General features: G+C 41.4%; 1 protein-coding gene across 3 annotated transcripts; it reads left to right on the forward strand.

Moving 5' to 3' along the window:
• Window positions 1-1,338: 1,338 nt before the first annotated feature.
• Window positions 1,339-25,278, forward strand: mcrs1 (microspherule protein 1). 3 transcript variants are annotated; one of them, XM_055664450.1, is made up of 16 exons: window positions 1,339-1,479; window positions 5,090-5,171; window positions 6,184-6,323; window positions 9,115-9,265; window positions 11,750-11,888; window positions 13,604-13,747; window positions 14,966-15,075; window positions 16,732-16,840; window positions 17,796-17,934; window positions 18,340-18,415; window positions 19,460-19,488; window positions 20,341-20,433; window positions 21,783-21,865; window positions 22,673-22,760; window positions 23,449-23,576; window positions 24,693-25,278. In XM_055664450.1, the coding sequence occupies exons 3-16, from the start codon at window positions 6,260-6,262 to the stop codon at window positions 24,777-24,779; spliced, it is 1,440 nt and encodes a 479-aa protein (XP_055520425.1). In that variant the 5' UTR covers window positions 1,339-1,479; window positions 5,090-5,171; window positions 6,184-6,259; the 3' UTR covers window positions 24,780-25,278. The 3 variants fall into 3 exon arrangements, with proteins under 3 accessions (XP_055520425.1, XP_055520426.1, XP_055520427.1); XM_055664452.1 differs by lacking the exon at window positions 1,339-1,479 and adding an exon at window positions 2,905-2,944; XM_055664451.1 differs by lacking the exon at window positions 5,090-5,171 and having other exon boundaries at window positions 1,344-1,479.

The raw sequence follows: 25,278 nt of genomic DNA on the forward strand, positions 1-25,278 counted from the left end.
TGGGACCTCGGTAGCTCCAACCGCGGACTTTGTCGAACTTTGCTGCCTTCCACCACAGTGAAGAATGCTGTGGTGGATGTTTGTGTTAAATTTTATTGTGTATTGTGTGTTCCTTTTAAGTGTATCGCTGCTGGAAAATTCATTTCACTGCACCTTCGGGTGTACGTGACGATTAAAATTGACTTTGACTTTGAAGCCTGCGGACTTACCCTCGTGGAGCTCGCAATCCCTTTGCCAGGGATCGACTTCAGGAGCTCCAACCGTGGGAGCCTGCGGGCTTTAACAACGTGGAGCTCGCTGTCCCTGGTATGGGAGCGGCTTCGGGAGCTCCAACCGCCCCAATTGCGGATGGTTCAACTCCCTCGACCGCAGGAGGAAAGAAGATAAGACTTTATTGCTTTCCATCACAGTGGGGAATATGGAGGAGCCGCTGTGGTGGATGTTTATGTCAATTTTTTATGTAGTTGTGTGTCTTGTTGCTTTTTTGGTATAACTGTGTGGCAAACCAAATTCCTCGTCTGTTGACAAACATACTTGGCTAATAAATTCTGATTATGATTATGATTTAGGGATCCCAGCCAGGAGTATGTTGAGATGGTTTTCCAGAGCTAATAAACGTATGGATGGTTTCAGATAACCTGAACTGAGGCAGGGTTGGAATCAAGAGAACCAGGCAGATTGAGTGATGGCAAAAGTCCAATAAACCACAAATGCAACTACCCACCAAGCCAGCGAGTGGGCATTGAAAAAAATGACACCTTCGGTAAGTCTCGGTCAGTGTCAGCCATTTTCTGAAGCGAGACTTGACCTAAAACCTCAACAGCAACAGTATTACTAACAGAGGCAAACCCACAAATTAAACCATTGAAGATAGACACTCATTCCTTCTCTCCAGAGATGCTGCCTGTCCTGCTAAGTTACTCCGGCTTTCTGTGTCTATCTTCAGTTTAAACCAGCATCTGCAGTTCCTTCCAACACATTTAAACTATTGAAGAAGGGTCCCGACCTGAAACATCACCTATCCATGGATCCACCAAGTCATTTCTAATCTGATACTTTAGAATAACAACAAAATGCTGCCAAACTATACTTTGAATGCTGAATCAAGCATCTGAACGCTTAGTTAAATCGATCTAAAATCATTTCGAAGCACTTAACATACATTCCCTCCAGGGGCAGCTTTCCCGCCTGAAGATCTTTGTTGTCCGCCTCGGTTGATGACCCGGAAATGATTACTTTGTTTGAAGACGAATATTTTAGTTCATTTTGAAATGATTAGAAAAACCGAAACCCCCTTCTGATTGCGTGAATTTAAGACGGGCAAGATGTGTGTTTTTCTTTTTAATTTTTTTTTTAAACGTTGCCACTGTGACCCGGAAGCGTTGGCGGGCGGTGGTTGTGGCTCGGCGGGGCCTGTGTGGAGCAGCGGAGGCTCGTGCTGAATTATAGTCAGACATTTGGAGTTTTTATCGATAGCAGGTACGTTTTTCCCCTGCGGGGGGTTGAGTATGTTTGGGGGGTTTATTTTATGCCGAGGTTATACCTTGCGGATATAACTGCTGCTTCGGGAGATTTATGGAGGTTCTCGTTGGGCGTCCGGTCTGTGCCTTCGGTGCTTCCAGGTTTCTTGGCCCTCCAAAATATTCCAAATTGAATTTAAACTGGAGGTGGTGAAGGGAGGGCTTAAGCCAGAAAGGGTTTTTGCGAAGAAAGAGCTACTTTAAATGTAGTTGCATCTGGTTGGGTAACTATGGTAGGGTGAAGATTATTCCGTGCTTTAATTGTGCAGGCGGGGGAAGAACGAATTACCTTGGTAGCTGGAATCTCAAATTCTCGTCTGCTCCTAATTGGTTTTGGTTTGGTGTAGGTCTTGTAGTCTATGTCGAGCTGACCATTTAACATTTTGTAAAAACAGGTCAAACGGTGAGCTTCACGTCTGTCTGTCTTGGAGAGGGTTCCACCCCATGTTGTGCAGGCTGACTTGCACATGACCCTCCTAACGTATGCGACAACCAGTGATGGTGGTTATGCGTCAAGATACAGACTTGGTGCCTCTGAAGCTTTTTGTTAATATCCCTCCCTCGCTCCCCTCCAAATTACGTTTCTGTCTCTGCTATGGGAACAACCGATCAAAATCGCTATCTTAAACGCGTTGAAAGTGAACAAAACGCTGGAGTAGCAGCATCTATGGAGCGAAGGAAATCTTCGCTCCATAGATGCTGCTGCACCCGCTGAGTTTCTCCAGCATTTTTTGTCTACCTTCGATTTTCCAGCATATGCAGTTCCTTCTTTAACAAAATGCTGGAGTAAGTCAGCTTAAAGCCGTTTATGCTGTCCGATGTCATTTTGTCGGTTCGACAAGTTCGGAACAGACCCTCTTCATCCTCTTTCACTTGTTTACTGCTTCTCATGCAGCCCTCTGGATTCAGGATGCCTTGCTTCCACCCGTGTTCTTCATAAGTGATATGAGCAGAATTATGCCATTCGGCCCATCTGTGGGCAGAGGGTGCCTAATGGGGTGGTTGGCGCATTATTATCAAGTGTACAGAGACACAATGAAAAACTATTCTTGTTACAGGTGACAATATTAATGTAGGTTGTTCAGGCAAGTCATACACCACATAATGCAGATAAAAAGTGCAAAGGCTGCAACAAAGTAGATTGGGAATTGGGTATTGTGTGCCTCCCACTGCGTTTTCAGGGCTTCCATGTGATCCCAATCTGTGGATTCAGTTCTCCAAACTATCCTATGAGGTCCTCCACAATTGAGTGGTTCTGGGCCAGGGATTCCTGAGAGTCGATGGGGATGTTATATACTTTTTCAAGGAGGCTTGAACCTTTTCCTCTCTCCACTTATAGGGAGGTTTCACGGCAGTCGGGTCACGACCCATGACCCGTACTGTTGCTACGATACTCCAAATGGATTACACGCGATGTACTGTAGGTAGGCACTTACCATTGTTTCCAGCGTAGCGGGCCCGTTAAAACCCGCTGAAATAGTCAATTTTTGCGCTGTAAATAATTATGGAAATCGGGATAAGCGTGAGAGACATTTAGCCTACTTCAGAATTCCAAAAGTGAGGAGAAATGACAGTAGATAGAAACGAGAGCTGAAGGGACAACAACAGCCAGAGTGCTTAGCGAACATTGGCCGTTTGCTCACTGCATTTCATCAAGTAAGGCATTATTTGTGTTTTTTCTTGATTCCTTTGGCATCTAAAAAGTTTCAGAAGTGATAAATCTGGCTGTAAATCGCCCATGGTTCTTGTGGGTTTTTACATACAAAATGAAAACGCATCTGAAGAAAAATTTACAGCCAGATTTATCACTTCTGAGACTTTTTAGATACCAAAGGAATCAAGAAAAAACACAAATAATGCCTTACTTGATGAAATGCAGTGAGCAAACGCGATAATTCCCAATATTTTCAATGTTTACCAAGCACTTTAGTTGCTGTAGTCCCTTCAGTTCTCGCTTCTCTATACCTTCATTTCGCTTCACGTTTTGGAATTCTAAATTTGGGTACATGTCTCTCACACTTACCCGACTCCCACCATTTTTTTCAGCGCAAAAATTCAAAATTTTGGCGGTTTTTAACAGGTAGGAAAGTACACGTTTCTAGCATTAATAACATATACCGGAAGTGACGGATGTCTTCCAGTTGGATTTAGCGGCTTCGTGCGTTGAGCCCTATGACCCAGTGACCTTACGTGCAACCCCCCTATAAGTCTTCCTAACTGAGCTCGGCATAGAGTGCCTGTTTCTGGACTCTGGTGTCAATTTAGTGAGTGCAACTTTTTAACAAGTTTAAAAATGATGCTGATTGTTTTCCGCTTTGCCATCTGAAAGAATTTTTCAGTAAGATTGGCTGTTAGCTCATGTCGATGGCACTTTCTCCTAAATAACAAGGCCATGCCACATAATTCACTGGGCTTTCCATGTCCATGGAAATGCACTGCTACATGCAACATGTAGTCTCAATGTTTGTCAAACAATCTGCGATTATGCTGCTGTTTTCCTGGAATCGGAACTTTTAATGATGCAGCATTAAATCAAGATCTTACTTCAACAGACCAGTTTGTTTCTAATAGGGTTTCTGCATGTTCCACGTCACTCAAATTGCGTTGATCAAAGTTACCAGAATTTCTCTGTGACCATTGCAGGACATGATATTTTGTCTTCTGGAGCTTTTGAGACAGTCAACAAACCATTCTTTATCCAACACACATGCTCTTCAACAGCTCACTAACTGCCCTTGCTTGGTTTTGCTCACTCGTATCTGATCAGGCCCCATACGTCCAGTGCAATAGCTTCTCTTACAGCCTAAGGATTATTCTTGACCTTTTCTTCCATAACTGGTTTTGCATGTATAATGATCATGTGTATCTCTTCATCATCCCTCTTGACTACTGCTAACTCTGGGATGTCGGGCTGCCTCTTAAACTTGAATGAACTGCAATTTCTTCGAGCTAAGCATTGAGAAAACTGAAGCCACATATTTTGGTCAAGGTGCTGATGTTCAGGAGTGGCCTTTGAACCTATAACCGTTTCACCTTGTTGGTCAAGGCAGGTGGCCAGGAATCTATATCGCACCACATTTTGGTGGATACTGGGCAGAGCTGGGGTGATTACAGGTGAGTGGGCAGGATGGGGTTTGTTTTGATGAGTATGAAAGGCAGCGTAACTTATTTGACTTGCATCAGAATAGCTTTGCTGCATTTTAAAACAATTTTTTCCATAGTTTGATAACCTGCACTATTGCAGAAATTGCAAATGAGTGTCTCATTTTCCTTGCACAAGGTTTCACAAGACATTCAAGCATTAGTTGAAGCATTGCGTCTAAGCAAATGCTTACCCGAAAAAAATAATTCTGGTAAAATAACACCCAAGATGTGGATTTTAATTTTTGTTTAACGTGGTTATCTAGTGTTGTAATCAAATTTGTCTTTTCACAAAATTACAGTGGATGAAAGATCTGGTTGGAAAATTAATAAGCATGTGCCAGTACCTTTGCTCATATGAACTATTCCCTTTGTTCTATGTTTGCATCAAACTTGGCTATTGGCATATGTGTGGGAACAATGAGCAGATTGGAGAACAAGTAACTAGCTGCCAAGCCAAGAAAAACAAAAAGCAAAAAGACTTCCCCTGAATTTTCTTGTCTTCAAAAGGTAAAGCCTTTCTGTTTCTGAAAGAACAATTATGTTAAACAACGTGAGCAAATTTTCTGTAATAATATGCTACTAGTGAATCAGGAAGTGATTGGGGAGAGAGAAAATGTACAGTTTCTCTTTGGGGGCCACTTATCGACTATGAATCTGGTGAGATGGGGTTGACAAGTACATAAATGTGCGTTTAAATTGAGGTTATGACTTCAGTTGTGCAAACTAATTTTTACCAAAGTGTAATGAACGGATTTGATAGCCTGTAGTAGATTGAAAAGGTGCAAAAGAACTGACTGGGATGCAAGGTGATGTCTTGCATGTGGCACAGCCTAACTGTTCCCCAGCAAAGCCTATATAATTGAGTGTAGATAAAGCAGTTTTAAACTATTTACTGTAAATAGAGAGAGCTTGTTCCCATTGGTTAAAGGAACAAGAATCGGAGAGCAGAGCAATAAGAATTATTGACAGAAGTTTAGTTTAGAGATACAACGTGGAAACAGGCCCTCCACCCACCGAGTCAGCATCGACCAGCGATCGCCGCACATTAACACTACCCTACACACACGAGGGATAATTTTTACATTTACACCAAGCCAATTAACCTACAAACCTGTACGTCTCAGGAGAAGTACCTGAAGTGAAGTGAGCAAAACCTGAATGGCGAAGCAATCGTGAAACAGGAATGCCATGCCAGGGGTTGGAGGTGTGTAGTGGAGGTGCGTTCAACCATAATGTTCATAAGGAAACTGAACATGTACCTGGCAGGAAAATGTCTGCAGGGCTCTGGGGATAAAGTAGGGGAGTGGGACTTGCTGGATTATTGCACTCGACCCTGCATGGACTTGATCTGCCAAATGGCCTCCTTCTGTGCTGTTACCATTTTATGATTCTGTTTAAAAACCATGTCCAGGACAAGGAGTGGAGTTTGGCGAGTCTCCACATGGAAGAGAAAGTAAGGGAATGTGAACTTAACGGAATCACTGATTTTTAAGTTCTGTTTTTGAATTTTATTTTGCAGATCCATAATCTCTTGGTCAATGAGACACAGAGAAAGCTTCCAACTGTGATTCAAGTGTATCGGGCTGCCACGGATAATGAGTAATTCTTCCTCTGCTAGTCAGACTAGTTGTCTTCTGGAGGGAAGAAGTTTAGATAAAGGTATTGTACACGCTAGTGCTTCAGGGATGGATGCTTCATTAGCCTGTAGAAAGACTAATGAAGCTCAGGATGTCTGAGCTATGACCTATATTCAACCCTAAACCTTAGTAATCTCATCCATTCTTGCATTGCTGATTTGACATGTTAGAATTTATTAAGAGTTGTTAAGTACTTACCGTAGAAATGCATGCAGCCTTATTAAGAGTTGGATAGAGAGAGTTTTGACATGCGTGTCATATGGAGGAAAATCCTGAAACAGAACACTGATATCTATTGCTATTAGCAACATGAGATATTTGCAATTTTTTTGGGAGCATGGATTTAAACCTTGTTCATAACCCCCAAGACTCCATGAGCACTGAAGTGGTTCATGGACACTCGTAAGTTTGGACACTCTGGATGCAGCTTATACTAGTTACTATTTTGGCCATTTGCTCCTTCAGTTCAGTGGTCTGTGATCCTTTTAATGCTGCAGGGATATTTTTCAGGCATAATTGAAAGAGGCCTTTGTACCTGTGGCGGTTTCTCGAACGAGCAACTTATTAGTCGCACTTTCCTGCTCTTTGCCATGGTCCCTAAGTTTTTACATCAAGTTTTCAGTTTTCTTTATTAAGTCACTTTTGAATCCGTTTCCACCACCCTTTCAAACAGTATATTCCAGATTACAACTTGCTGTGTAACAGATAATTTCCACAACTCACTTCTGTGTTCTTTGACTAATAGCCTCAAATCTGTGTCCTCTGCCACTGGAAACAGTTTCTGTGTTTTACTTGATCACAGCTATTCATTCCTGTCCAATCTCTTCTTAATCTTGTTTTTGTTCAAAGGAGAACAATACCTTATGTCCCTTATGTCTGGTACCATTTCCAAGAAGTCTTTTCCGCATTTTCTCCAGTGCCTTGACATTTATATTTCTTCTCCCATTCCCATCTCCACAGTGACTGCATGCACATGAGAGTTGCAAGGTGTGATAAATGAATTGATCAAATGACAATCTAACCTGAGGGTTAAGCGCTTGGCTGTGTGCTGTTTTTGCACAACAAATAGGTTCCTTTATGCATAATGGGTCTCTCCTCTGTAACTGAGTTAGCTGGGGGCATTGGTAGGTGAGAAACCTGTCCTCAGCATTTCTTGAATTTGGGAGAAAAATGAAAAGTGAGGGTTGATTGCAGTCCACGGCTCCCTGAGAGGACCCGCGTTCACAGGCAGTCTGGGATGAGTGGGTTATCTCGTGTATAGAGTAGACCTCTTCTTTGAAATTTGAGAATAAGAGGCCGTCTTATCTAATCATAAAAACTTGAGAGTGTTTTGACAGAGTAAATGCTGTTTCCTCGGGCTGGAGAGAAAACGTCTTCATTCTGTGGGTTGTGAATCTGTGGAATTTTCTGCTCGAGAGGATTGTGAGTTTTCAAACCATTGGGTGTATTCCAAGGCGAGTTCAACATTTTTGTTATGCTACGGAGTCCAAGGGCATGGGGAATTGAGTATGAGAGTAGACTGGAAGTGCAGGATCAGCTATATCTTAGTGAACAATGGAGCAGATTTGTGGGTCTGAATGGGCCTGCTCCTGTTTTGTGTGGAATGACGTATCACCCACTCTCTGCCTGTAACGTAATGTGATGATAGTTTCTGGTGCTATCAGGAACTATGAGAAGTCTGGGTAGGAGAGGGGAAGAAACTTACCTTAGAAATGCATGGAGGTTGCCCTAGGCACCTAGTTTTAACCATAGGATCATACGTGGATCCATTGGCCAGCACTCCAATCGAAAATTGTATTTAATTGTGTGAGTAATTAATTTATTCAAGGATTGTGGCAATTTTTAAGTGGAGGAGTTGGTAGGAATGGTATGACCAACAAGAGGAGCAACATTCTTTTGTAAAATTAACTAGGCTTTTTGAGATTTGCAATGAATAATGGGATGATATTAATTACCTTCCTATTGTATCCTTTTCACATAATATGATTTGAAAAGTGAAATTTAGGGAAGATTTTCTTCCAATTTGGATCCATGTTTAATTAAAATCAAAGGTTGTCTTCATGCATACTTCTAGATTTGATGCAATAAAAGGCTATCTATCTATCTATCTATCTATCTATCTATCTATCTATCTATATCTGCTTCTTGGAATTTCTAGTGAGCCATTACTGTCATCCATTCTGGCCTCTCTCCTCTCATGAAGCCCAGTCCACGAGTGGGCTCTAGATTTGCTTGCTGCTCTGAGTTATGGTTGCTGATGTCGGACTGGGTGCCAGAGGAAGTGCGACCGTTGTCACCTTTAGCTAGAGAAAGGAAACCTGGTTGGGATTTTCATCCTGATCGCTCTCCGGTAATCCCTGCTGCTGGAGGGAAGCCATCTGGTTTGATTACAATTCTTTGAGCTCATTCTTCCCATAGTCAAATAAACAGTTAATTCTTTGCTTGTTTATGAGCCTCAACAGAAAGGCCACTAAGGGCAAGGTATCAATGGGCATGTGGTGCCCATTGAGCTGTACGCCAGTAGTGGTCAGCTTTAGAGAGATGATGGGGTGGTGGTGGGTAGTGGGCTCGATGTTTGGCAAAGCAAACGTCTCTAAAGTCACTACAGTTAACAGCGTGAATACACTAAGTGTAAATAACGGTGTGTACTCTAGAACAATATGGACATTGTGTAGCCTCATCACTTTATACTGAGTAATTAATTTTTTTCTGGAAACATGTTGCCTGGCTGTATATTGGATCATGTGGATGGTAAAGCTCGTCCTTTTTTAAAAATGAAATAATAAGCAACGCTTTCTCTTTCCTTTTTGAAGCTGAGCAACAGTGTACACTGGGTACTATTGGGACAAGGCTTATGTCGACAGGGCCTGTGGGGAGATCTGATGGGGACCAGTCCCCCTCGGCACAGAAACGTACCGCTACTCAAGCCTTCAGCCTACTTCCCAAACGCAGGAGCTCATCCAGGTAACGCAGGGGTGGAAATGCTCTGCCTCTTCAGCTAACCCACGAGCTCTTTTACACTTTGATTTATATTGCAGTGCCACTTCTACTTGAAACGGTTCTACAATATGTGTTGCTACCCCTGCCCCCCCACCCCCCCCCCCCCCCCACCTCTCCCCCCCCCCCCCCCCCCCCCCCCCCCTCTCCAACTCTCACCCGATGCTCTGCATTCTGTTTACTCTCTGGGGTGGAGTACTGAGTACTGGCGCCACCAAGGAAATGAAAGGATTGTGCACGTGCTCTCGCCTCCAGGTTGTCAGAGAAGTTTGGCAAGAAAAGCTTGCTCGTACTGGCAGCGATGACCATTTAATTTTTGCCAATTAAAGTTGGACACCGGCTCTCAATGGGAGGGAAGTGAAGCCACCTTGGGAGATGGTGTGTGCACCTAATGAAGTGTAGACAGTACCTCGCTTACACTACAGAGGTGCCTGCGACAGACCATTTGCCATAAAACTAGGATCCTTAATGAACCAGTGAGCCTCTACAGTTACAGGATGATACAAGATTTACCAGGTTCACCTGAACTATGTCTACTGACTGTAAAATATGAAGTGTTATTGGTGAATTTAATAAGTGAGATTTTTTTTTGAAGAGCTTCCAGAAGATTTGTTCAGCACTCTGTTTGATAGCTTGTTGCTAGATGTTCTTCCCTCTCCCTGCCCAGTATTTTAATGCATGAATGGAGCTTTGACAACTTGATGAGATTATCTGAGTTTTTATTTAATTTCTCCCCTCGCTGGACTTGTCTTATTGAGTAACCTCCTCTGTGGGTCTCTCTTTATTGGTGGCGATGAGCTTTCCAGGCTGCTTGTGGGACTGGGGTGGTTGTGGCGAGTAAGAGTGGGAAGGATTCCTTCCTCTGCAGTATTTCCTTTTGCTGGTGCTAACTCATTCTGTCATCAGTAGCTCAAGCCTTCGAGCACCTCACGCCAGACCATCTTGGCTGCACCACTTGTGATTTAACCCACTTTGAAGGTGGTGTTTTAACGCACACTGTTTTGTAATATTAAGTGATGCTCAGCACTCATTCAGTCACAGAAAAACTGAGCAAGTATAGATGTTGTGCATTAAAACCCAAGTCTTGGCTTTCACAGAATTGTCGTACACATTGAGGGAAGGAATACTAATGAATGTCCAAGTTTTATGGCTTATTTTAGTAATCAATGGAAGCCATTTCATACTTTTGTAAAAAAAAACTAATTAAAGGTTGCTCACTTATTTTGTTCTCCTATTTCATCCACACTTTTCCCTGCCTCAAGCGTGCTATTTCTTTCTAATGGTTCAGTGGTGGTTAGCAGCCCTCTGTCACTCGAGTAACTGTTCTTCAAGGGTGAGACTGGATAGTGAGTGTTGTTGGACTGCGTGACCATAAAGCCTGGCCCTGTTCTCAGTCATTGTTCGTATGCGTTGCAGAGTAGCAATCTGGAATGGGTGCACTTTTCTCTTTCGCACCTATTCCTGTAACATACGCCAAGCGTAGAATCCTCTGTGCTCTGTCGGAGGACAATTCTGCCAGTAGAAACCACATTGAACCTGGGCTTTACACTGTCACACACAACAACATCCGGATGAGTAGAGCTCCTGCAAGGATTCGACACAAGGCTCATGACCTCGATACAAATGTGTTCACAATCCAATTTTTTTTTCCAATGATAAATCCACAGGAGTGAACAAAGACAACTCTTACCCTGGGTGTGGGTGTGTGTGTGTGTGTAGATGTTGAATGCTGATGATTGCTGAAGTGTAAAGTCATCCGCCGGTGGTATTTTTGTGTGAAGTGGGTTTGTGAAATGAACTATTGGGAGCGGGGGCTAATGCTTTAACTTTATAGTTTATATAAGAAATAACATTTGACCAGATCTCCACTTCAAGTAAGGGATGTTACTGCTAGGGATTGAAGTATGTGTTTGTTAATTTTTCCAGTGTTGGCACCAAGAATGTTAAAGAAGTTGTAGCTTAATCAGGAAATTGTTCCCTTGCTGCCCTCAGTGAATGTGGCGTCACTGCCTTTCCACTCTAAATCCCAAATTTGAAAGAGCACTTTCACCGCTGTGAATGTTCTTTTTCTTATTACTCCTTGTCAACGATGGGCTGAGCAGTTTAGTGCTGTGAACTCGCGCTTCAGGAAGTGGCGTGAGGTAATCTCAAATCCACTTCACATTTGCAGCTCTCGTAGAGAAGGCTTTTGCACCTTTAGTTTTGGCTGCCTTCACCTGTTTCTGGCTTGAAGCACAGTGGGCTTTGCCAATGCAGCATTGGGGTCCCCATACAGAGACCTGGGAGCAATTTCTTCCTTTTGATATTTGCTCTGATTTCAATCTCCGAATCAGCAGAAGTTCTGCGAACTGGAGCAAGTAGGCCAGCCGTCCAATTCCAACACTGCCTCTTTGTTCTGTCACTTTCTTTTGCACCACCGACAGAAGATTCTTGCATTGTTCCCTTTTTCAGATCCATAAAACGCAAGAAATTTGATGATGAGCTAGTTGAAAGCAGCCTGGCTAAATCTTCCACTCGGGCAAAGGGCCCAACAGGGATGGAACCTGCGCGGTACTCTGGCAGTGAACCATCATCCAATGAGAAGAAAAAAGTAGGTATTAAATATAAACACACGAAAATGATGGGAAAATACTGCACGTTTGTTTAGATGTGGAAGTGCAAAAAAATGAAAGTTTAAAGTTTGGTCATAAAATATTTATTGGCCTGCTTTTTTTTCTTTTTTTGTTCCTTCGATAGCCCTGGCATGCTTTTCTGTTTCCACTAACTTGGTTCTTATTTCAGACTTCCATCATCTAATTTTTTTAATCTATGTTGAAGAGAAGAAGTTGATAGGGAATTATTTTCTAAAGTTAGTGAATGCTTGTATCCATTTGGGTAAGAGAAACATAGAATGTTTTGCTCTCTGTTAGGTATTTCTGTTGAGCTACTTTATTCCTAATGCATTGACAATATGCTGAATCGTGCTGGCTCTATATTTGCTTTCTGCCAGTGGTTGAAGAGTGATAAATGACAAAAGTCAAAAGGACTTGGAACTGTGACCAATGCCCTGAACTTGACATTGTGTTAAAGTCTTCAGTCGTGCTATAACCCCACCTTGTTCTTCAAGCCATGAATTGACAATGCTGATCATGTTTCCTGGAGCTCACTGCTCATGTGAACGATCAAATATTAACTGATGAATTAAAGGAAGCTGATGCTGAAATCAATGCTGGATCCTCGAGCAGTGAAACAAATGAGTTGTTTGCAGATTCGAGATATGTTTGAATTGCCATTCCATGCAGCATGGAAGCAGGCCTATGTCCACTCGAAGCATCAAGCACCCATTTACATTAATCCTCTGCGAATCCGATTTTTATTCCTCCTGCATTCTCATCAGCTCCACTGGTTTTTCCCACTCGCCTACATTGTAGGGGTAATTTACAGTGACCAATTAACCTACCAACCAGAACACCTTTTGGATGGGAAGAACCCAGAGCACCCGGAGAAAATCCATTGGGTCACAAGGGGAACTCGTTGCACCTCCCCCTTTCCTAATCTGCCATCATTCAAATAATAATCTGCCTTCCTGTTCTTGCCAACAAAGTGGATAACCTCACGTTTATCCACATTATACTGCATCTGCCCACTCACCCAACTTATCCAACTTATCCAAGTCACCCTGTAGTCTCATAGAATTCTCCTCGCGACTCACCCTGCCACCCAGCTTTGTGTCATCTGCAAACTTGGAGATGTTACATTTAATTCCCTTGTCTAAACCATTAATATATATTGTAAATAACTGGGGTCCCAGCACTGAGCCTTGCAGCACCACACTTTGTTTAGGCCATTAAACTCATTGGCTGTCGGGTCTAATAAAAGTCCCATGGTTTGGTTGTATTTCCAGGTGCCGATTTTTTTTTTTTAACTGTTTTATTCCATATAACAGTTCTCATATCCTGTTGACACACAAACAAAATACTTGAAATTTTAAATCAAAACAGAAGACCTGCGGGGTACCTGCAGCATCATGTTTTGTTAATGTTTGAGGTCAATGGCCTTCCATCAAGAAGTTAGTTGCCCTTAAACATTAGCTCTTACTCTCTTCACGGATGGTACTTGACCTGCTGAGTACATCCAATATCTTCTGTGCTTATTGATTCCAATTGAGACTCTTCAAATACGGTGTATCTGTTTCTTGCCAATTGGATGAAAAGTTTAATCCTCTGGATAGGATTTTCTGCCTGGGAACTGATTATTTGAGCACTGGGCTAGTTGTAGAAGTTTCTGACCCGTATTTAGCATGGCTCTTTTTATTTAAAAAATCAGATATCAAAATCCACCACCGTGCCATTAGCTCCCAGCAGCATCATCAAACGACTAAAGAAAAGCAAGCAGCCGCTACAAGTCACAAAGGATCTTGGACGATGGAAACCAACAGACGACTTGCTGCTAATAAATGCTGTTTTGCAGGTAAAGTTTCAGAGATGATGGGGGGGGGGAATTCAAGTGTCACAAATACGGTATCAAAGTAGCTACGCTGTACATTTAAAAAAAAAAAAAAAAATGACGCAATAAGACAATTACTTTAATCAGCTCTGTCTCCAACCTTTGGTATTTATTTTATTAAAACAGTGTCAACTTTAATCCGGACAAAGACAGAATTGCAGCTTGTGGGTCTCTGTTCTTGTCACTAGGTGGTGCCGCAGTAATGCTTTCAGTTTTGAAAAGTCTTGGTGAATTGAGATAATGGGACAACGTGTGGAATTAAAGATATTGACGAATAAAAATAGAAGGGAAGGGATAAAGGAAGAAATTAACCTATTGGATTTAATGTCTGTAGGAAGGAACTGCAGATGCTGGTTTGCACTGAAGATGGTCACAAAATGCTGGAGAAACTCAGTGGGACAGGCAGCATCTCTGGAGAGAAGGAATGGGTGACGTTTCAGGTCGAGACCCACCCATCTTCACACTGAGAGTCAGGAGAGGGAGTCTTGAGATATGGAGGGGTGAGGTGTGCAAATGGCAGATCAGAGGAATTAGAGTATTTTTAGATCAAAAAGTGATCTTTTTGTATAGTTGGAATGTCAGAACGGAGGAATGAATGTGAGCCACATTATTTATGGCCTAAGTATGTGATTTTTCTTTCGTGAGCAGAAGAGTAGTTTTGTGAGCTCTCTACCAAGGAACACGATGAAACCAGTCTGAAGAAGGGTTTCGGCCCGAAACGTTGCCTATTTCCTTCGCTCCATAGATGCTGCTGCACCCGCTGAGTTTCTCCAGCTTTTCTGTGTAACCTTCGATTCTCCAGCATCTGCAGTTCCCTCTTAAACACGATGAAAGCACCATTGCCCTTAGCACTGCAAGACTTCAAGGAGTCTCACTGCCATGCCCTCAGCTATTTGTTTAAAAAAAAACCAAGTGCATGTTTAGCTAGACAGCAGAGTCTCTTCCTTCCAGTACAGTGGTGAAGCAGATGGATTTTAATGACAATCAGAATTTTCATGGTATAGAGTATTTAACTAATTGAATTCACATTTCAAGATCCTAGCTTAATTATTCCTCCCACAATTCCCGCGATAGATATGCAAGTAATGTTGACCATCTGTCCAGTGGTATTAACACAGTACATTTTCACAGTTAATATTGCTGTTGTCTTTAAGGGTCTGATGTTGTATTTTTGAATTGTAGACAAATGACTTGACTGCAGTGCACCTCGGCGTGAAGTTCAGCTGCCACTTCATGTTACGGGAGATCCAGGAACGTTGGTATGCACTCCTGTATGACCCTGTTATATCCAAGTAAGTGAAATGATTCTGTTGAGCAGTGAGGCTTGCACATTTTGATTTTCATTTTTGCTCAAAGTATTTCTTTTGGGCTTTCATTTATATATATATATTTTTTTTAATGGAATTTACAGTTCTTATCGAAACCTTTTGTCAAGAGAAATATCAGCTTCCAGTCTCTGTAAAGTACAACTGGATTGAAATTGATGGTCATCACATGCACATTCAGAAATTTTGCTTTGAATATTTACCACTGTCTACCAAGTCCCTGCTATAACACCACTGATGGCCACATCCAACAAACAAGCAGAGTTCACAGTGGTTTATGTGCATTAAAGCAACATGGACAAAAATGTAATTTCTGCACTGTTAATGTATAGTTTAGTTTGTGTCACCAATAACATTATTCCCCCCCCCCCCCCCCAAGTTTGCCTTTGGGTACTTTCCTTTTCAACTGTAATTGGTTAAACCTGAAAAATTCAAGCCATAAGTATAAGAATGTATTTTTGTTTCTTTTATTATTTGATTGTTCTGATTGTTCTGCTCATTAATGTTTGGGGTGTTGATGTTGAAGAATGGCCCAATTTCATTTTTTTAGCACCCAGTTTCTACCTCCGGAGCAACGCATGTGGAACAAGGCTCCGCGTTTTCTGCTTTGATGTCAAAAGGCCATCACGTGGAAAACTAGTGTGAATTCTTTCCGGAATGAAATGCCAATTTGTTCTGAGGTTGTGGCAGTTTTGTGAGATGGGCTTGGATGTATTCAATGCAGCCAGCTTCCAACCATTAGATGCACATGTATGATTGCTCTGGCCTTGTGGTCCTTTTAAACTTGGCTTTGATCATTTTCATTTCCCCCCCTCCTTGTGGTCGAGGCATTTTCTTCTTCCTTCCTTATTTGTCTTAGTGCCAAACAATTTTTATGATAAAGTAAGTTGCTGACTTATATTTAGCTTTCAGTCAGTATTGGCAGAAGGTGTTCGCGAGTGGGCAGGGCTGTGATCAATTGGTGAAACAGAGCATGGGCCCAAGTCCAGACACCCCTCTGTGATACTCAGTCTCCTTCCCCACAAAGTTCTGAACTTGCATTTAAATCAAATCTGCCTCTGGTATAATTGTAATTTATGAGCATTGCGTTCATGAAAGACAATGAGTGATTTTTTTGGAGTAAATAGTGAATTGAGCAATAGCTATTTACTATTCCATAGATTACGGTTTCATCAATCAAAATTACATATACAGGCAATTTTGTGCAATTTTCTAAAAGCAAATTATCACTTTTTGTGCATTGAAACTCCTATATTTAATGTGAACCTAACAAAAGATCACTAGACTGCAACTAATATGATGTGGATAAGAAAGTTCAAGGTTGTATTGTGATTGTACGCTTTAGATATGTACAAATTGTTTGAGCTTTGCTCCATGTCAGCATAGCTTCTGGATTTCACAACTGCCTCTTTAACTCCTTCCACTCTCTCTATCACATGACTAAGAACAGTCTGAAAAAGGGACCTGACCCAAAATGTTGCCTGTCTATGTTCTCCAAAGATGCTGCCTTGCCTGCTGAGTTAATCCAGCACTTTGTATCTGTACTTGACAATGATTAATAGGAGACTTGTAATTGAAAGTTCACTCTAACCCACTTGCCTTAAATGGTGTTTATTCTTTCAGACTAGCTTGTCAGGCAATGAGACAGCTTCACCCTGAAGCTATTGCAGCAATTCAGGCCAAGGCTCTCTACAGCAAGGCAGAAGAGCAACAGTTGGCAAAGATTGGATCGGTAAACCTTGCAAAAATTTCCAGAAATCTGATTAAACTATCTTTTTAAATGAGTTTAGTTTATTTAATTGTCACGTGTACCGAAGTACAGTAAAAGGCTTTTGTTGCGTGCTAGCCTGTCAGCAAAAAGACAATACATGATTACAATCGAGCCATTTACAGTGTATATATGCATGATAAGGGAATAACGTTTGGTGCAGGGTAAAGACAGTAAAGTCCGATCAAAGATAGTCTGGGGATTGCCAATATAGTAGTTCAGCACTGCTCTCTAGTTGTGGTAGGATGATTCATTGGCCTGACAACAGTTGGTAAGAAACTGTCCCTGAATCTGGAGGTGTGCGTTTTCACACTTCTATACCTTTTGCCCGATGGGAGAGGGGAGAAGAGGGAGTGGCCGGGGTGGGTGGGGCCAGTAGAGGAAAATAATACTATCAACTCAAGAGTTAAAGTGCGTATTATATACATAATAATGCACACGATAAAGAGCATGCCACAAACCCATGGAGCAGTTCTGGTTCCATACCCGCTCTGCTGAATTAGTGAAGTACAACAATCACAGCTGTTGGGCACTATTGTTCTATACCATAACAGTGAAGAAAAGACATCCACGATCATGGTTTCTCACTACTCTACGCAGTAAAGTACTGGGTGTGTGGGCAGGCATTGGATCAGGGCTTAATTTATGATACCCTCTTTTTATGCTTAAGACCTGGGTGGTCTGCTATTCTCTTGGCTCCAAATAGAAGAGTAGAGCTTTAGGTCGGCTGTTGAAGGATTGTTGGTGGGGCTGTTTCCAGCAATTCTTCACTTTAAGAAGTTTGGGGAATAGTTTCCAACTACCAATGAATGTTGTAATAATACATTTCAACACAATCCGAACCTATTTGCATTGTTGAAATGTGCACATCTATCTGCTGTATTGTTTACCTTTCCTTTTATTTCTGTTTGGCCAACAGACCAGTCAACCCACACTGGACACTTTTCAGGAGTTGCTAAACAAACACCCAAATGTTTTCTATCAGTCACGCACTGCCAAATCCCTTCAAGTTCACTGGCAGCTAATGAAACAGTACTACCTCTTAGAAGATCAAACAGGTAAAAGCATATTGGCGATCTGGTTGTTAAGTGGGAATAGCCATTAATCTGCTGCTTTTTGCATACCCTCAATATTAGATGAACCCATCTGTTGATAAGACAGGTCCTTCGCTGCCCTGGGCTAAAGAAAGTATAGACAGTGCCCCCCTTTCCATCTGCAGCCACGGGGTCATTGGCTGCTTCAACCTTGTGCTCTCGAATGGTTGCATGGACCTTGTTACCTCTCTCCTGCTTAAAACTTCTCTGTGGTCACTCCTTTGGTAGCTCAGCTATTTTGTATAATATCTGGACTTTCCTTTCCGAAGTACTTTTGGATATTACAGTTCATTAAATATAATTATCTGCCGTTACTGGTTATTTTACATTTGGGTGACTGCTACTTTCCTGACTGATTTTATTTTTTAGTCCAACCATTACCCAAAGGAGATCAAGTTCTGAACTTTTCTGATGCTGAAGACATGATAGATGACAGCAAGCTCAAGTAAGGGTTTGAGTTTTTATATAGCACTGAACAATGTATGAATGTGATATTTATTGTCCTTTTATTTAATTCTTTGCTCAATATTCCCCCTTAACGTTTGAAGAAACTAAATATTATTGAGGCAGGATGTAACCTTTGCACTTCTAGTACTTAATTTTGAACCCAGTTGGAAAAAATGGTTTGCATTTGGACACTGGTTTAAATGAGGAATAAGTTCATAAGTGATAGGAGCAGAATGAGGCCATTCGGCCCATCATGTCAAGTCCACTCCGCCATACAATCATGGCTGATCTATCTCTCCCTCTCAACCCCATTCTCCTGCCTTCTCCCCATAACCCCTGATCGCAAACAGTGATGAGACAGAACACAGAAAGGAGAGCTTAGTAACATGGTGTCAAGACAAATGTAAGCAAAATGAAGGAGCTGGACATCGTCTTCAGGAGGCGTGGAGGGATACACACCCAAGTCTGCATCAATCGTACTGAAATGGAAATGGTCGAGTGCTTTAAATTCCTAGGTGTAAATATCACCAACAATTTGTCCTTGTCCAACCACATCGACGCTGCACCTAAGTACGCCAACGCCTCTACTTCCTTAGAAGACCTAGGAAATTCAACACTTCTCCAATGACTCTTACTAATTTGTACAGATGCACAATAGAAAACTGCTCAGCCAAAGACTGCAAAAAATGGCAGTGTGTGTGTGTGAATGCAGCCCAGTCCATCCAGTAAACCAGCCATCCCACCAATCAACTCCATCTATAATTCACATTTCTTTGGGAAAGCAGCCAACATAATCAACCATAATATCTTCTGAATTCCTGATCTTCCAGTCTACCTTGTTGCGGACCTTGAACTTTTTTATCTGCACTTTCTCTGTCGTTGTACTCCATTTATTTTGTCTTTTGCACTACCTGATGTACTCGTGTAGGGTATAATTTGGCTGGATAGCATGTAATATCACTGTATCTTGGTACAAGTGACAATAGTAAACCAAAGCTAATGCCAGAATGTTGGATGATCTTTTCTTTTCCCCCTTTCCTAGGGAAACACGAGATGATGTTCTGGAACATGGTAAGTTGCCTGTCTTCAGTTTGTGGTGACCAAATGTTTGCTGAGGTAAGCCGATTACGGAAAGAGCCATAAGGTGGTCAAGTCTTCCAGGTCGAGAGTCCAAACTGAATACAGATTCAAGACTTTTCTGCTCAACTCATTCAACCTTAAGTTCAATTATTTGAAATATTTTGCAACTAATTTGTATTTTCCTGAGTTTACCTTTGTTGTAGAAGATATTTGAATTGTAGTCTAAATTTGTGATTATGCTGCACTGTGATGTAAGTGGAACCGTGACAGTCTTGCCAACCCCAGCATCTGATTTGCATCTCTAGATATCATGTGCCTAGCTGGAGAGTATAATTGATATCTAGCTGTAGGGTTTGGTATTTATGGGAGCTGTGTGCGGTATAAGTCATTGAAATAGTGTTTTAAAGTGAACACTTTCATATCTTTCAATTGATGATGAATATGCTGAAAAGGCAAATACAGAACTGATTTTGGAATATTCCCAACTCCATCTGTTAAATAAGTATTAAGACTTCTGGACAGGGAAGCAAAAGTCGCGAATGCTAAGGTGGAGACGAGGAGAACGTTTTTAAAATTCAGTCTGGATGAAGGGACTGAATGACTTGCCGCCAATGTTACTTTGGTCAGTTTTGTGCTGTGATCTTGATGCATGTTGTGGGTAGGATTTACTACACGTGAAATGTCAATTGATATTTGTTTTCAATGTAAATCCAGCATCATGACCATGTCCGCCCTTCATTGTGTGGGATACAAATGAGCCAATTTGTGTTCTGCATGAAAATGTGTTGTTATTTGCTTTGACCTTGCTTCCTCTTTGTAATTCTGCTTGTGTTTTGACCACAGAGCTCACTCTAGCAGACCGACGGCAGAAACGAGAGATCCGGCAGCTGGAGCAGGAGCTTCCAAAGTGGCAGGTTCTGGTCGACAGTGTAACAGGTGATGATTAAACTGTGTCCCAAGTTAACATTTCAGGTTGGAGATCCTTTGTCAGACTTCTGACCACATTTTCAGACACAATACATTAACTCTCTCCCCCTCTCTGCAGATATTACTGACCAGTTGAGGGTTTCTGTTTTCAGTTAACATTTTCTTCAAGAATGTCACATTGGCTTCACTGAACTAGATGCTTTTTGAGCATACTGCAGACTGCAATGAAGCCTTACTGAGAACACTAGTGTATGGACTGGAGGCACAACTGATCCACACAAAAAATGACATGAGAACAGAGGACTTAAGTTACATTTGATATAGGAATTTCAATATTTATCGTATTTGCATTCCAATTTCAGAATGTTATGTTCTCTTCAGAAAACTTGCTATTCTGGAGTCCCACTACACTAACCGTTTAGTGCTACATGTTTAAGAATGCCCCAGTAGAATTGTCACAAAGAAGCTCCTTCACATTGATCACCAATTCCTGGCTGCAAAGGCAAGCAGCCGTTGATCTATAACAAAGTCTCAAAAATGAGATTTCTGTATTCTTATTTGTAGTTTGACACCGTCTTATCAAACTCTGATATACCATGTTTTGCCCTGAACAATATTATATAAAAGCTCAAGTTTGCATATATTTCAAGATGGAGAAAAATGTGATATAATATGGAGATAAAAATACTGCATTTAAAACTGCTGAAATTTATAAAATGTTTCAGATGGTTAAACTATAAAGTTCCACTACTCATCACTGATTGGCAAACAATATGTTTTTTTTAATAGTGTTCTCAGTAAGTTGGGAGAAGCTGAAAATGGTAACTCCTGTGCATTTCCAGATGCAGTTTATAGTTGAAATGAATGCCAACTTTTTTTAAAAAGTGCACATCCCAAAGAAATCTTCCTGCTGACTGTATGGAATTCATCTCTTTGATTGTAACTTGTTTGCAGAGCCATCAGATTTCTTAGAAGAATAACTGTTGGGAAGAAATGTTTTCGGTCCACCAATCCAAGAATTGTAAATTGGGAAATAGTTTTTAACATAATTAAAAATGTGGTCATCCTGTTAACTGTGGTTTACAAGGCCATTTTACAATAAAATATCCAAGTCTCCCAAATGATTGTTTACAGTAGGCATTGGTTTGAGGTGGGGAAAAAAATCTTATTTTGTGTGTGCGAATAATGACGTAAATCATGATTTAATTTTTGTTACATTTCTCACAGTAATATTCATACTTTTTAAGATAAGTTTGCTTTTTGTTGGGGATATTAAGAATTGTTCATTGTGTTCATAAAGACTATGATCACTGCTGTGATGACCTAATTGACTAAATTAACTGATTTGATTTCTTAAGGTATCAGCTCTCCCGATTTTGATAACCAGACGCTGGCAGTTTTACGGGGGAGAATGGTCCGATACTTGATGAGGTCTCGAGAGGTATGGCAGTGCTTTGCTTGATATCTAGAAAGTTGCAGGATTTTTATTTTTGGTATTAATATTGCAGTGGCTTTTAAAAATAAATATATTGCAAATGCCCAGTAGGTCAGTTAGCAACCCACAGAGATGGGTTTAAGCCTTTGTCAGAATCCTTCATCAGAACTGCCTGTGTCACATAACCAGAGTATCCACTTATTTCAAGGACTTTGAAATTTATATCAATGGGTAGCAGGTGGAGGAATTGTGAAGTATTTTAAGCAAATTATATGAGGAATGATTTTTATATCCACAAAGCCTTTAATAGATGTAGACTTTATGGTTGCTGTTTGAGCAATGGGATTCAAGTTTGGATATTGCTTTGCTGAAATGTGAGCTAACAACCTGGTTGCTAAGCAGTGGCATAATTGTGCCACTTTCCTGGGCTGTGAGGATGAATGTAAAGAATTCTACAATGGGCAAAATCCCATGCTGAAGTTTATTTTTAGAAGTAACTTCTCTAGCTGCTGGTGGACACAAAGCTGGATTAACTCAGCGGGACAGGCAGCATCTCTGGAGAGAAGGAATGGGCGACGTTTCGAGTTGAGACCCTTCAGACTGATGTTAGGGAGTGGGCAGGACAAAAATAGAACGTGGTTGGAGACAGTAAGACTGGTGGGAGAACTGGGATGGGGAGGGGATGGAGGGGAAAAGCAAGGGCTCTCGCTGCTGGTATTTTAGAAATAGACCTTTTTCAAATGAAGTTTTGTGATATCGTGTCTACTACCCCACACCTTAATAAGTGCATCTCCCTGTCCTTCCTCAAACCAGATCACATTGGGTCGAGCCACAAAAGATAATCAGATTGACGTTGACCTTTCTCTAGAGGGACCAGCATGGAAAATCTCCAGAAGGCAAGGTAACAGTTTTATTTTTGATTTGTTCCTTCATTTAAAATTACGTTTGGACAGGTACATGGATATGAAAGGTTCAGAGGGATGTGGGCCAAACTGAGGCATGTGAGACTAGTGTAGATGGGGCACCTTGGTTAGCATGGGCAAGCTGGGCCGCAGGGCATGTTTCCGTGCTGTATGACTCTGTGACTCCTGACTTTAGGTTACTGTTCCTGTTGTTTGGCAACCATGGGAATTTGGAGGTGGGCCTGTATGTTTAAAAAATATATATAGTTACTAAATGTTGTATGACAAGAGCAGCCAGATTTTGGACATGATTCCTTGTTTACTCCATTCTCCTTAACTCTGGTTATTAACTGGGATTACATTGGGAACGAGGTAGCCAAGACGGGTTGCTCATATCTTAACACTGAATGATTGTTTAATGATTGTCACACAATAGAAGTCCTCCGGCTCTAGTACCTGCGATTGGATGGTGGAGTTAATTCGCTTCTGTAACAGGTATCTAGATTATTTTGGATAAATTGTCCCCAAATAGTGTTTGGAGAAGGAAACTATAAAGCAAACTGCAATAAACAGGAGTCCAGAGACGCTGTAATTAATGCTGGAGTTGTTATCTCTTGTCCAACAGTTCAAAATCAAATAGCTGAGGTATGATATTTGCTTTTCAAAGAAATTACATTTGTCTTAAAGGTATAATAAAGCTGAAGAACGATGGAGACTTCTTCATTGCCAATGAAGGTCGACGTCCCATCTACATCGATGGCAGGCCAGTTCTGAGTGGAAATAAATGGAAATTGAATAACAATTCTGTCGTTGAAGTAAGTGTTATGTCGAAGAGTTGAATCATCTTGCGCTCGTCAAGTAGTCACTGTGATGAAGATGACATTACATAAAGTTTGTACTTTTAAGAGAATACATTCAATTAAATTACCGATCGCATAGAGTGGCACGGTGGTGCAGAGGTCGAGTTGCTGCCTTACAGTGCCAGAGACCTGGGTTTGATCCTGACTATGGGCGCTGTCTGTACGGAGTTTATACGTTCTCCCCGTGACCTGCGTGGGTTTTCTCCGAGATCTTCGGTTTCCTCCCACGCTCCAAAGATGTACAAGCTGTAAAAAATTGTCCCTAGTGTGTGTAGGGTAGTGTTGATGTGTGGGGATCGCTGGTCGGTGTGGACTCTCTAAACTAATCTAAACATTTCAGTCTATATAAAATGACTGAAACATTGAAGATTGGAAGAGGATATGGATATTTCGGAAGATGTAGTTTACTTGGCTTTTTCAAAAGATTTGATGAAGTGAGGAAAGTTAAGCCTAATGGAACAAGTTTGTGAGCTCCTTAATTGAAGTCGAGGTGTTTATAAACAAAGAATCCTCTCTTGGAATGAGTAGAGGTAGCTGGTGTCTGTAGCTATTCATGGCAGAGAATCTAATGCAATAATTTTTAGTCTCCACAAGTCTAGAAGGGCGGCACAGTGGCGCAGCGGTAGAGTTGCTGCCTCATAGCGCCAGAGACCCGAGTTCGATCCTGACTACAGGTGCCAACCTGTACGGAGTTTATACGCTTCCCGTGACCCTGTGGGTTTTCACCGGGAGCTCCGGTTTCCTCCCACACTCCAAAGACGTACAGGTTTGTGCGTTAATTAGCTGGGTATTATTGTAAATTGTCCCTAATTTATGTAGGATAGTGTCAGTGTGCGGGTTTTGCTGGTAGGCATGAACACGGTGGGCTGAAGGGCCTGTTTCCACGCTGTATCTTTTAAACTAAACTAAAACCGGTGAACACAAGCAGGTAATGGCTACAAAGGAGGTTGGTTATTTTGCAAGGTTTTTCAAGCAATTTTGTACATGGTAGGTTGCTAAGAGTTTTTTGCATCAATTTATGACGAAAGATGCATGAAATTAAATATTTTTTTCTGTTTTCTTCCTTTGTAGATTGCCGGACTTCGTTTTGTGTTTTTAATTAACCAGGATCTGATTGCGCTGATCAGGGCTGAAGCTGCCAAGATGAACCAGCAGTGAGTGGAGGTTCCTAGTCTCTGACCAAACATTGGCTGAAATAAAGATGAGTGCACTCTTGTCGCTGTCCTGGATATGAAAGCCTTCTGTTATTTGGACTATTGTATCTAATTTTACCAAGATTAAAACGCGGGACCAGAGCTATCTGCTTTTACTGACGTGCGTTTGTCATAAGACACCAAATGGAAGGTTACCCTGCATGAGGACAACCAAATTAAAAGTGGATCATATAGGCAAGAGAAAAGATGGCATGAGCCATTTTTGCAATTGTAGATGATGCACCTGGAAAATGACTCCAGCTACAGTTCTTTGCTTTCCAGAAATCTCTTCGTCATGATTTTCTGTAAATTTTTCATGACCATAATTTAATAGAATTATACCATGGAATACTGATAGTGTAATCTGAGCAAAATCTCTTGCTTGTGTTGTCAACATGTTACATTTTCACTTTTTGGAAGGTTGTGGAAAACCTTTTTGAATAAACTTAGTGTTTTTATTTAAA

This window comes from Leucoraja erinacea, chromosome 40 (assembly GCF_028641065.1).
Source record: "Leucoraja erinacea ecotype New England chromosome 40, Leri_hhj_1, whole genome shotgun sequence".
Taxonomy (NCBI): Eukaryota; Metazoa; Chordata; class Chondrichthyes; order Rajiformes; family Rajidae; genus Leucoraja; species Leucoraja erinaceus.